At 37.9% G+C, this 12,496-nt stretch overlaps 1 protein-coding gene across 2 annotated transcripts in view; it reads left to right on the forward strand.

The window, feature by feature from the left end:
• Positions 1-4,922, forward strand: part of SEMA3E (semaphorin 3E) — a 133,381-nt gene extending 128,459 nt beyond the window's left edge. For both annotated transcript variants that reach the window (NM_204242.2, XM_046941061.1), the window contains one exon: positions 1,909-4,922. In NM_204242.2, the coding sequence (NP_989573.2) occupies positions 1,909-2,361 (453 nt within the window). In that variant the 3' untranslated portion in view covers positions 2,362-4,922. The remainder of the gene's footprint in view (positions 1-1,908) is intronic.
• The last annotated feature ends 7,574 nt before the right edge of the window (positions 4,923-12,496 follow it).

Here is a 12,496-nt window from a genome sequence, read left to right on the forward strand (position 1 = left end):
GTGAAAAGTGTACATATTACTCCCAGTGTTAGTCTTGCTTAGCATTTGTTAATTCTTGCTGCCTCACCCATTACATCACAAAGCCTTCTGAAAATGGATTTTGGTGATTCTCTGCTTCTTTTATATATGTTGTCCAATTGTAAAAGGACTTGATAGAGCTATAGATGTCCCAGTTCATTGCAGGCGAGTTGGACCAGATAGCCTTTAAAGATCCCTTCCAATTCAAAAAATTCTATGATTCTATGATAATTCCTTTATTTCATAACTGTTACCATATTTAATTCTCTAGTACCTCCATGATACATGTCAGTGTAGCTAACCTCATTTACTATATGGGAGCACATAGGAGAAAAGCCTCAGACTATCACAGGGTATGATTGCTTTCCTTACTGCCTAGCAGCTAGACTCTGCTGCAAACATGAGACCCCAACTCATCTGCAGACTGAGTCTGAGAGGTGAGACTCATCAGATAGTGAATGTGGAAATTTAGAATAAAGAGATCTAAGTGGGTTCTAGTCTTTGTAGGCTGTCATCAATGTCAGAGCAACTGTTGTTGCAGATATAGCCCATAGTATCATGTCATGTTAAACTAGACGTTTTCATTTGGTCATTGACTAGGCAAGCCATTGAATACAAAAGTAAACAAGAATGCCACATGCAGCTGTAGACTTCTAAAATGAAGTGGTCAGTATAAAGCACATTTCTTCCTGAAGTTTCAGTCTAGTCTCAAATCCCAGCATGGTTGTTCACATTTTGTATTTCCCCATGTATTTTCATAGAAGATCCCAATCCATTAATCATAATTATTCTTACAATAAAAAGACTTGGTCTTTCAGTCTTTAGTGAAACCCGAGGATTTTTAGTGAGGAGGTAGGAGGAGGAGATGTTGTCATATTTCCTTTTAGACCTAGCACCTCAGATACTAAGGAACAGAAGTGTAAATTCAGACTCTAACCTTTCAGTACAGTTTTATACTACTAGGATGAATTTATTTTAATACTTTCTGCTGATATTTATTCCATTTTATATGAATAATTCTACCGTCATTAGAAAAAGATGATCCCAAGCAGAGAGAAGCACTTCTACCTAATGCTCAGCATCTTACTGTAAACAGAAAGATGAGGATTCCATTCTGCTGGGCATTTCTGCTGGCTGGTTCAGATAGCTCTGAGCTCCTTGCATGCCAGCATGTCTGAATGCCCTGTATTTAATAACTTAGTTCTCAGAAGCTACAGGGAGCATTCCAACATGACACTCAGAACAGAAGCTTCAAGATCACTATGGTCCTACAGTCAGATAACAGGTCAGATTTTAGAAAAAATTCTCTGAAAGACTGGTCAGGTGCTGGAATAGGCTGCCCAGGGAAGTGGTGGAGTCACCAACCCTGGTTTCAAGAACTGTTTAGAGGTTTAGTGGGAAATATTGGTGATAGATGGACGATTGGACTGGATGATCTTAGAGATCTTTTCCAGCCGTGGTGATTCTGTTATTCTATGATCTGAAAATGTCTGTGAGTGCTGCTTCAAAAACATTTGACAGTGTAAAAGAGCATTCATGGGGATAGTTATGGCAGGTCAGCTGGCAAAAGCCTGTGTGTTTTCCATCCAGAAGTTTATTTGCATGTCTCAACCTAACTTCTCTCTGTGATTTAGCCATGAATGACTAACCCATGCTGGGAAAGCAGAAAACTGTCTGCTCCGCTGTCTGTTCTGCCATGCTTGCCAGATTGTGTAGACTTCTTTCTTTTCACAGCTCAACTTCTTATTCAAGTAAATATTTCATTTGCTTACAAACTCTTAATCTGCCTCTCAACATTTAATATAATATTCCTGAAAGTACTTTTCATTAAAAAAATGTACCAATGTAATGCAGTAATGTACTCTCCTCTATGCAACTATCTCTTTTCAGGTGAAGACAGATGAAAGAATAATCAAAATGGACCTCGGCCTCTTATTTCTGAAGCTGCATCGGCTGGATGCAGGGACTTATTTTTGTCAGACAGTGGAACACAGCATAGTTCACACTGTTAGAAAAATCACCCTGGAAATAGTTGAGGAAGAACGTGTAGATGAAATGTTCAGTAAAGACTATGAGGAGGAGATATCTCACAAAATGCCATGCCCAATGCAGAGCAACATACCTCAGGTATCAAAACCATGGTACAAAGAATTTCTTCAACTGATAGGTTACAGCAACTTCCAGAGAGTGGAGGAGTACTGTGAAAAAGTCTGGTGTACAGATAAGAAGAGAAAAAAGCTGAAAATGTCTCCATCCAAGTGGAAATATGCCAATCCTCAGGAGAAGAAGGCAAGGATCAGGCCAGAGCACTACCGGTTGCCGAGGAACATAGCTGACTCTTGATGGACAAAATCCATCTGCTGTTTCTGGGCAAAATTTTACTTGGACTTCAGTAAGAGGGAAAAATCAGATTGGTTTTGGTAAATGAAACAGGTTTATATGTATAAAATTTCAGGACTGAAAACAAATACACTATGGTAAGTTATACTGTACACTCATGACTGTTTAGAAGCATTTTACACAAAATCCTACCTGTTTCTAAGTAGGTCAATACAATCAGAGTTTTGCTTTAGGGAGGACATGACAATCTTCAGACTTTGAGTGCTTGAATCAGTTTCCTGTGTGAACCATACTTGTGCTGCATATTATTGCATATGATGGCATATTTAAGTAAATTCAAATAACCATTCACGAGTGGGTGAAATATAGAACATGTATCTTTCCTTGTTTTCACAAGTTTCTCATGGTTCTGAAAGCAGCATGTCTTAAGATCTTTTGTTTTGATTGTGACCAGTTCAAATTCATCACTGAGAGCATCTGTTAATATGGTGTCCTGCTATTTCTAAAGATAATGAAGAGAAACCGTATTTACTTCCCACCATTATTTGTCTCATCGGTTATTTATGAAGCACAGGCTACTGTCACGGCTAAATAATATTAACTTAATATAAGTCAAATGCATGCTGGGAACACAAACAGAATGAAATTCTTCAACGCATCTATGTGAACTGTTGGAATTACGGTTTAGATAGGAAACAAGCCTATCTTGTCTCTAGTAATGGACTTTGCGTTATTAACGACACAAATTAAGAAAGTGCCCTCTTGTGGCAAAACAAAGCAAAATGATGATATTTTCTCAAGTAACTTGTAGTTAAGAGGTATTCCTAGATCCACAGCTGGTTTGTTTTCAGCGTACACTTCTCATCTCCACATGCCAAATCCACAGATTTAGAAGGTAGTGTTGGAAGTCACTCATCCTGAAAAGACAGCATTTAAAATAATACTTTATGTCGTTAATGTACTTTTGGGATAAAATGCAGTGATATAAAGTTAGGAAGTAGACTGAAACAAGAACAGCATTATGGAGCTGATTTTCTGTAGCCTCACTGTCTGATCCAGGCAAACTATGCTCGTCTCTGGTCAAAAGAGCTGCTTTTCTGCTCTTGTGCTTGATACTAGGAGAGGAGATCAAAGAAGTAAGTCACTTACAATCTAGGACTTTCAAAACTTTTTCTAAAAATGAAAAAAAAAATACTTTTATTTGAGCAGAAAAAAACACAGCTGCATAAAACACAGAAAATCTATCAGTTCACTGCTTGGAAAATCTAATATTACCAAATGGGCTGCATATATAGAAATAAATAAATAAATAAGTGGAAAAAATAGGGAAGTAATAAAAAGAAAATACACAAAGGATTCACCAGCTGTAATGAGGTTCATGTACAGCTTCAACTTCTAGTCAGAAAGCAGAATTTTGAATTAATGAGAACTAACATCCTGGAGAACAGAGTTCTAGCTTTGCTATGCTGACAAACCCCACCATGGATGCTGATGCAGTACCCTCCAAGCACTGTGTGAGAGGGTGTCAGAGCAGGAGTAGGGAGCATTGCTGTGCCTCTCTGGAAACTGACTGTCCCAGGGTTTGGAAAGAGCCTGTGTGCAGGCTGCCAGCAAATGCTCATAAAATAGCAGATAAGCCTTTCCATCAGCCAGTTATCTTAAGGAAAACAATTTATCTAGAAGTTTGCACTTTGTTTAGCTAGATTGCCTGTCTGAGAGATGGGAATGGACACTGTGCACTTCCTTGCATGAATGTGCAAGGTTGCCAACTTTGATCTGATACAGTAGACTGGCTAAATTCACATTAAGTGACAGTTTAATGGAACTTAGCAGCAGTTAGGATCTCTGTTTATTTACAACTACATGAAAAATGCTAGCACTAAAGACTATGGCAGAGAGAACAGAGAATCTCTAATTTATATTTAATCCACGGTAAAATTTACTCTGTTATCCCTGACTGGAAAACTGCTGGAAAACTGCTGATATCTTGTGATAAATTATGGAGCCCACTTCTTTTCGATAGTAATGGGAGCTGTATTTTACCTTTTTTTCTGATTAATTCATTAGTATCTGGTGCCAAATGTACCTTTAATGGACTATAAGAAAAGAGCAACAGCATCTCAGCCTCATGGAACAAATATGACTTTATGTACCATTCTGAGATTTCAGGTAGAAATCATGTTATATGCAAATCAGGATTCCTGCTTTAATATGAGTGTGTAATTTAGCTCCCCATCCCTTTAGTGGTTACATATGGAGAATTCTATTAAATTTTTAGTAAAAGTTTAAATTTCTAGCTTGCACTTTGCGACTTCCCTGGTTGACTGAGTATTCATAACTAAATGAATAAGATCTTGTTCAGAGTGCTACAGAATCTATGGAAGAAGAGAATGTCTGACAGTAATGTATTTTGGAAGGATATGCACAAATGTGCTCATACACAATGTTATTTAAAATGCTTCTGTGTATATATGGGGGGCATTGTCTGCTTCTTTTCATTATGAGTTTGATGTATTTTGTATGTGCATGAAATGGTCAAATTACAAATATAATTAAGAATCATATTTGGCTGATGTCATTTGTATTATATCTCATAATTCAGTTTTACCAGATAATATGATCATGTGCAGGTCACGTGTGTGATCATGATTTAGTCATTCAAAGTCAGGTGGATTTGGGTAGGTTATGAATGTAGCAGCATCTGTTGCATGGATATATTTTTGAGAGTGGAACATGGCTAAAGCCAGAAGATTCTATTTTATAGACATTTATTGAGAAACAACAAGTTGGAAAACCTTTGAGTTCTGCACTGCTGCCTGATGAAGAACAAACAGTGTGAATCACTTGTACTAAATATTTAATGTCCTCTCACTTTTCTGTTGTCAATGAGATTATTGCCACCTGATACAAACTGCTGTGGTCTCAGACTCTGTTGGGAAGTTCAGGTGGGAGAGTGCTAGCCTGCAGTGAAATTCCTGCCTTGTTTGTATCAAAATAGGCCTGTGGGGTCTACATAAATTTTCTGCAGAATAAAACACATCTCTTTAGGTAGAACAGATTTATGAAATAGATAAAAATAATTGCCTACATGCAGATGCCTGAAAAGCAGTCATACTGCAGGAAGTGCTTGAGTTAACTTGACTGATATAGTTAAGGAGGTTTTTTAAAAAATTTTTGGAGAAGAGAATATAGTTTTCTTTTTCTCAAAATTCAGCCAGCCAGTTACTCTTTTAAAAAGTCCATTAATCCCCTTAGTCTGCCTTGGAGCAGTAAAGCTGGAGCTATTAGCACAACTTTATATCTCTTGGGCCAGAAGGTACAAATGCCTTTGAAAGCTGCACTGTCCAGATAAGAGGCACTGAAAGTGAGCTTCTCTACATTTGTAACCTAGCAGGATGCCTGCAATGCCTATCAGCTTTGGAATCCTGTTCGGTTGCCCAAATTACTGTTTTTAAAGGAGAATTCATGTTCAGTTAGCATGAGAATTTATCACAAATGAAGCCACAGTTGACAGGTCTTATCTTTGGGTGATACTTGCTCTTCTAATAATGAATTACTATCATTTTTATTTTTATTTTTTTTATGAAATAATTTAATTGACTAACACTATAAACAGAAAAATGGCAGAGTTAGCAATGTCAGGTAAAGCTACTAGTCATAAGTTAATCAACATTTTATAGTTTCTGAACATATTTGCCAAGCATCAACCTAATCCATCACCATAATCCCATTTGTCAAACAGCTTTGCCCTTTTCGGATGATGCACTTTATCAGCACTGGAATGAGATATGACTGTCATGTAATCTTGAACCAGGAAATATACTGCTAAGCTTTTGTGCACGTGTGCTCGTAATTTGCTGAAGTGAGAGCTGCTATGCAGAAATGCAGGATTTGACATAGTTAAATGCAATTGGAGCATGGAAGCCTTGGCTGCCCCATTCCTAGATTTCCTGAGATTCTTACCCAGAAAGAGCAGATTTAACTGGAGAAGTAGAAGGGTCTATGGAGATTTCAGAAAGTCAGAATTGATGTTTCAGTACATCTGCTGTCTAAGCCACGGTGCATGACCTGTTTCAGATCTGCCTAATTGCAACGCATGACAAATTCCATGAAACAAAGCTGTATTACTTGCAGTGCTGGCTAGTTCAAGTGCAGAATTTTATGGCTTCACGAATGTTTTTGCACATACTTGAAAAACTGCATTTGAAGTACAGTCTACGATTACATTTAATGCGGGTGCATGTGTGTACACTGTGAACACTCAGAATATCTCCAGTCAGTTTTGAGAGCTGTTTCAAATTCATCATATACAGCAAAATCACACATATTGTTCATGCTGACTTTTTTTCTCATTAACTCTGAAAAATCACACTCAGCCAGTGCCCTCAACATGAATTTCCAGCATGTCTGTAAACACATAATAATGTCACATTAGTAATAATAATAGTAATAATAACAGTAATAAACAGCTGCAACAGCTGTCTTCCCTCCCCAGCAGTAAGATGAGATTTGCAGACCAATGGGCATGATAAACGGACTCTGGTTATTTTCTGCATTTTAATTTGCTAGCTGTATTAAAAGGTGTTGTTAATCAGAATTCGAAGAATGCACTGCAGACTTTGTCAAAATCAGGTAATGGAAATATTCCACCTTATTGCAGACATACAGATCATCAGGATTTAATTTACTGTATTTTCTTCTGCTTAAATGTGTTACTTACCACATCAGTTTGCAGTCACAAAAAATAATGAACATTTGTTAGTGCTTTTAATATTCAAAGAATTGTTTAGGTACTGGCTGATCTATTTTCACAACAGCCACCAGAGGGATGGAAGTACATTTTAGCATCCCTTACTGTAATTCACAGGAGCAGAAAAGGCCACACCAGGCTCCTCTATGGCACAGTGCCGTGTCATGCTGCAGCAGCATTTGAGATAGTGATGGGTGAGCAGCAATTTCAAAAACCACAGCATGATGCAACATGTAGAGCCCAGCTTGTGCTACAAATGCTGTATGTGTCCTGGCAGTGTAAGGGCTGTGTTTGTGGCATTCATGATCTTTTCCAAGGAGCTTCAGCTTATGGTAGCCTGTGGGAATAGAGAATTTTAGATTGCAACCTATCTGCTCGTTTTCAGATGTGTTCATTAGGATGATATGACTTGTCAGAATAACTCCACCGTGAGGCTTTTAAAGTAATCAGAAAGCTCATTTCAAAACAATTTTTGTCTCACGAAATACTCCAAAACATCAGTATAGCTGAAAATACGACCACTGCTTCTGAGCAATTTAGTTTTAGAGAGCTATCAAATAAAGCGAGTGGGGTGGATGAAGTTGACAGCATTCAACAAGAAATCAATACATCTTGGGGAATGTTTCTAGAGGAAGATTTGAAAAAAACAAACGCAAAAACAGCTGAAATTATTAAATAATATTCTCTTGCTCTTTCTAAAGATGTGTATCCTTATAGTCTACTTCTAATAAGAAAACATTATACAGGTTTGCTCAGAAACTAGAGGAATTAGCTATTTATGTGGATACCATAGTTATTTGAATACAGATATTCATAAAACTGAGGTGTAACTCCCAAACAGTGGCTGCTTTCCCTGGTACCTTCCTGCTTTTTTATTATTTTGAAAATGAGTAGGGATTCTTCTTTTAAACACAGCTGAAAAATATATAAATGTAGCTTTTTTTTTTTTTTTTTCATGTGCATTGACCTTTTAATAGTGTGCTCATGGTAAAAATTCATTCAGTATCCAGAATATGAAATACCTTTTTGGAATGATGAATGTTCCAGCCTAGAACATATCCATTTCTGTTCTGCACTGACGCTTTTTGATTGTTTTTCATGTCTCTGTGGCACCATTTCATCTGTTTAGTGAATTTCATTAAATATTACACCAGGCGGCTGAATATTTGGCCGTGTTATTTATACAGGTGTGGAGTTAGAGTCTATAGTGATCTGAGAATGGCTCACGCAAGAAAAGACCTTGAATTGTGATTTGTTATCAAAGTTCTTTTGCCTGAGTGAAATATAATCTGTGGGGAAAATTTTCATTGCATAGATAATATGCTCCAGAAAGGCAGAAACAATTTTTTAGCCTTAAAAAAAAAACAAAAAACAAAACAAAAAAAAACACTAAACGTCACTAACAACAATAAAAACAACAACAAAAAAGCCTGCCACAATTTCAAAACATTTTCTATCTCATCTGTCCGTTTCAAAGTACCTAAAATGAACAAATCAGGAAAGAGAAGAGGATAAGAAAAAGCTGTGAGGGTGGCCTCTCTGGGGCTTCCTTGGTGCTTCCTGGTTGATTAGCATGGTCACTTGCTGTATCTTTGGTAGTGAACCAAAAAGAACTGAAACTAAGCCTCTCCTATGAGTATAGGTTGAGGGAACTGGGATTGTTTATCTTGGAGAAGAGAAGGCTCTAGGGAGACCTTATTGTGGCTTTCCAATACATGGAGCATATAAACAGTAGGGGAGCGTCTGTTTACAAGGGTGGATAGTGATAGGACAAGGGGGAATGGTTTTAGACTGGGACAGGGGAGATTTAGGTTGGATATTAGGAAGAAGTTTTTCACACACAGGGTGGTGACACACTGGAACAGGCTGCCCAAGGAGGTTGTGGATGCTGCATCCCTGAAGGCATTCAAGGCCAGGATGGATGTGGCTCTGGGCAGCATGGTCTGGTGGTTGGTGACTCTGCCCGTGGCAGGGGGGTTGAAGCTAGATAATCATTGTGGTCCTTTTCAACCCAGGCCATTCTATGATTCTTTTATTCTATGATATATGTCAAAGGGCAAAGGGTGCTGGAGTAGCAGATGCAGTAGTGGGAGTGGGTTGAATGTTAGATGACTGGTAGGGAAGTGGATGGAAAATGGGGAGAGCCATTTCTCATTCACAATGAGTATTTACTATTCACTGCACTTAATATCACACAATGAAGAAAGAGACGGGAAAGAAAAAGGAAGATTTATTAGTAATTTCTGTAATTACACAAGGTCTCAAAAATATTAGCCTGGGAGAAGCTGACTATACATGTAAGCTACACTTTCAAAGGTTGTAGTGGTATTGTGTCTGGACCTTAATCTATTCAGACTGTAGGGCAAGTAAATTTTCTACTTGCTCAGTAGATATTAGGTTATAAAAGACTTTCAAAGGTGGGAGAAAGACTGACTTTTTCAGTCCTCTTGATTTTAAATCAATCAATTGTGCACTGAACACGAAATGGAGCTACTTAAGGCTTTCTCTGTCTTCATATTTGTGTACCAGATCTTTCAATTGCTCAGTCCTCATACATACCGTGTATCCATATGGACAATTAAAAAATAAAAAAATAAAAAAAAAGAAGTAGATAGTGGGAAAAGAAAAGAGCCTGAAGTTTTACCTGATGATTGAACAAAGTTCCAACCCTAAAAAAAAAAAAAAAAAAAAGGAATTAAAAAGGAATTAAAAGAATATATTTCATACAGCTTAGTAACAGCAATGACAGCTACTGCAAGATCCAGCATACTTTAAAGAGATGCTCTTGACTCTTATCTCCACTGTTAATTCTTTTGAGTTCAGAAGATGTCCAGATCAGAAAATGCTTACTTCCTGGTAGGCCTGAATCATAGAGTCATACAGATGAAAGGCTAGTACTGTCGGTACCCTGAAATACTACATGGCTTGAAAGCAAGTCCTGTAGCCACTCCAGTTATCAGAGCTTCCTGGGCATCAAACACTTGGTATCTCTGCTCAAGAGTAATATGAACAAGGCAGAATGGCATCATCAAAGAATTCTACTACTCTAGGTTGGAAACACTTGCTGTTTAACATGTCAAGCAATTAACTGAATTTATCTAAACTGGTGAACTGAAAAGGTGATAATCAGTTTAGCTGATCTGTATCTTTTATGCTGAAGGTTCACTAGTTTCCATGAGAGGGCTCAGGAATATCCCATGTTACTCTTATCCTGACTTATCCCTGTATTTTCTTCATTTCAATCATAGAATCAATGAGGTTGCTAAAGTTGTCAAAGATCATCAAGTCCAACTGTCAACCCATCACCACCATGCCCACCAAACTATGTCCCTAAAAGCCTACTCTTTTCTTGAACATGTTTTGTTACCCCCAGCCCATCCCAAATAGAATTATTGCTGATTTCTATAATTTTAAAATCTGAAATGAAAATTAAAAGCTTTATAGTTTTCATTGTACAACTGTATGCATAAGCCATGCATACGGGCTGTACTTGCAACACAGGTGATACTATCTGCTTCAGATAGTATGAGGTAAAGCTTTGAGAATTAGAGGTTACTAGATGTCTCTGCTAGATTAGAGATGTCCAGTTCTAAAAAAACTTATAATCAAAATTTCTAATTATGAAGGCTTCTCTGAAAGAAATGCCTCTTATTTTATGATGTTGGAACACCATGCCAGAAACAGATGTAGATGGTGTGGAAGTAGAGGGTGAACCTTCCCAGCAATATCCTGTTCCATTTTGTTGCTGTGTGATAGATGGCATCACAGGGGCTGTCTGACATAGCTGCACCTGACATGGAAGTGTGGATGAACTTAAGTTGTGTTAGTGGACTCCTTCGTGTGGAAAAAATAGTACCCACTGATATTCATCAATGCTTGCTGAGTGTTTATGGAGACCAAACACTGGGTGTGAGCACAGTGAGGAAGTGGGTGCTGCATTTCAGCAGTGGCAATAGTGATATGAAAGACAAGCCATGTTTTGGACAGCCATGCACAGCTGTTACACCACAAAATGAAGAGTATCTCGATCAGCTTATCTGCATGAATTGGCAGATTATGATGAAGGAAATGTGTACAGAGATGACTATTTTTTTCAGTGTGTTGGAAATGATGTTGGCAGCTTGGGAACTAGTAAAGTTTATGCCAAGTGGATCCCATAAATGCTCACACAGGAACAGATAGAACATCGTATGCAAGTTTCTCAGGACCAGTTGAACCAATACCTGCCTGAAAGTTTTCTAGTTTGCATTATTACTGGTGATGAGAAATGGCATCACCACTATGAGCCAGAGTCAAAACAACAGTCCATGGAGTGGCTACATTTGAATTCCCCACTGAAGAAAAAGTTCAAGATGCAACCCTCAGCAGGTAAAGTGATGTACACGCTGTCTTTTGGGAGAGGAAAAGGTTGATCCTTCTGGATTTCCTGCAGCCTGAACAATCCATCAGCTCTGATTACTACATCACAGTGCTCAAACTTCCAGATTCAGTCCGGGGAAGAAGACAACCTTTCTCCTACAGCATGATAATACCAGGCCTGGTATGAGTTTGAAGACGGTGGAGTACACTGCCAGTCTTGGCTGGACTGTCCTACCTTTCTGTATAGTCCAGATTTGATGCCTTTTGACTTCCATCTGTTTGGGTCAATGAAAAATGGTTTGCATGAGCAACACTGTCCTAGCAATGACAATGTCATAGCAGCTGTGAAACCATGAGTCACATATGCTGGTTCAAATTTTTATGAAGATGGCAATCAGGCTCTTTATCACTGGCAAAAATACATAACTAATTGTGATGCTTAAGTTGAAAAATACTGTTTTGTTGCTGAGAATTTGCTCTATCAAATACTGTTATTGTGCTCTCTGTATCTGTGGTAGTTTCAATGGAAATAAGTAGGAGAGATTACTTTTGGAGCAGTCTATGTATATATGTACTCCCATTAAGCTGGTAATTAATGCACATGTTGCAGTAACTTTGGTCATAGATGTCATCCAGTATTTCTGTTAGTACCTTGATGCTCTCATATACCTGCCATTTCTGTTTATATCATCAGTTGTAAACATTTATCTGTAATCTAGGATGTCTGTGTGAAAGCCCACAAGCTGTTCCCAGAAAATAAGAATTTTACACCAGGAGTTTTGTGTTTAGAATCATCTATGTCTGCAACGACTGTATGCTCAAATTTTTTTTTATCTCTGTGAAGTTTTTCTAGCATCAGCAACCCTCTCCTGAGTTCCCATTATTTCTCCAGTAGAAAACTTATTGAACTATTTAATGTAAAAATGTCATTTAGATGCAAACTACATACTTGGCACTTCACAGAAATCAGCTACAGACTGTCATAGAATCATCAAGGTTGGAAAAGACCTCTGAAATCATCTAGTTCAA

The sequence above is a fragment of the Gallus gallus genome, chromosome 1 (genome assembly GCF_016699485.2).
Source record: "Gallus gallus isolate bGalGal1 chromosome 1, bGalGal1.mat.broiler.GRCg7b, whole genome shotgun sequence".
In the NCBI taxonomy this organism is placed as follows: domain Eukaryota; kingdom Metazoa; phylum Chordata; class Aves; order Galliformes; family Phasianidae; genus Gallus; species Gallus gallus.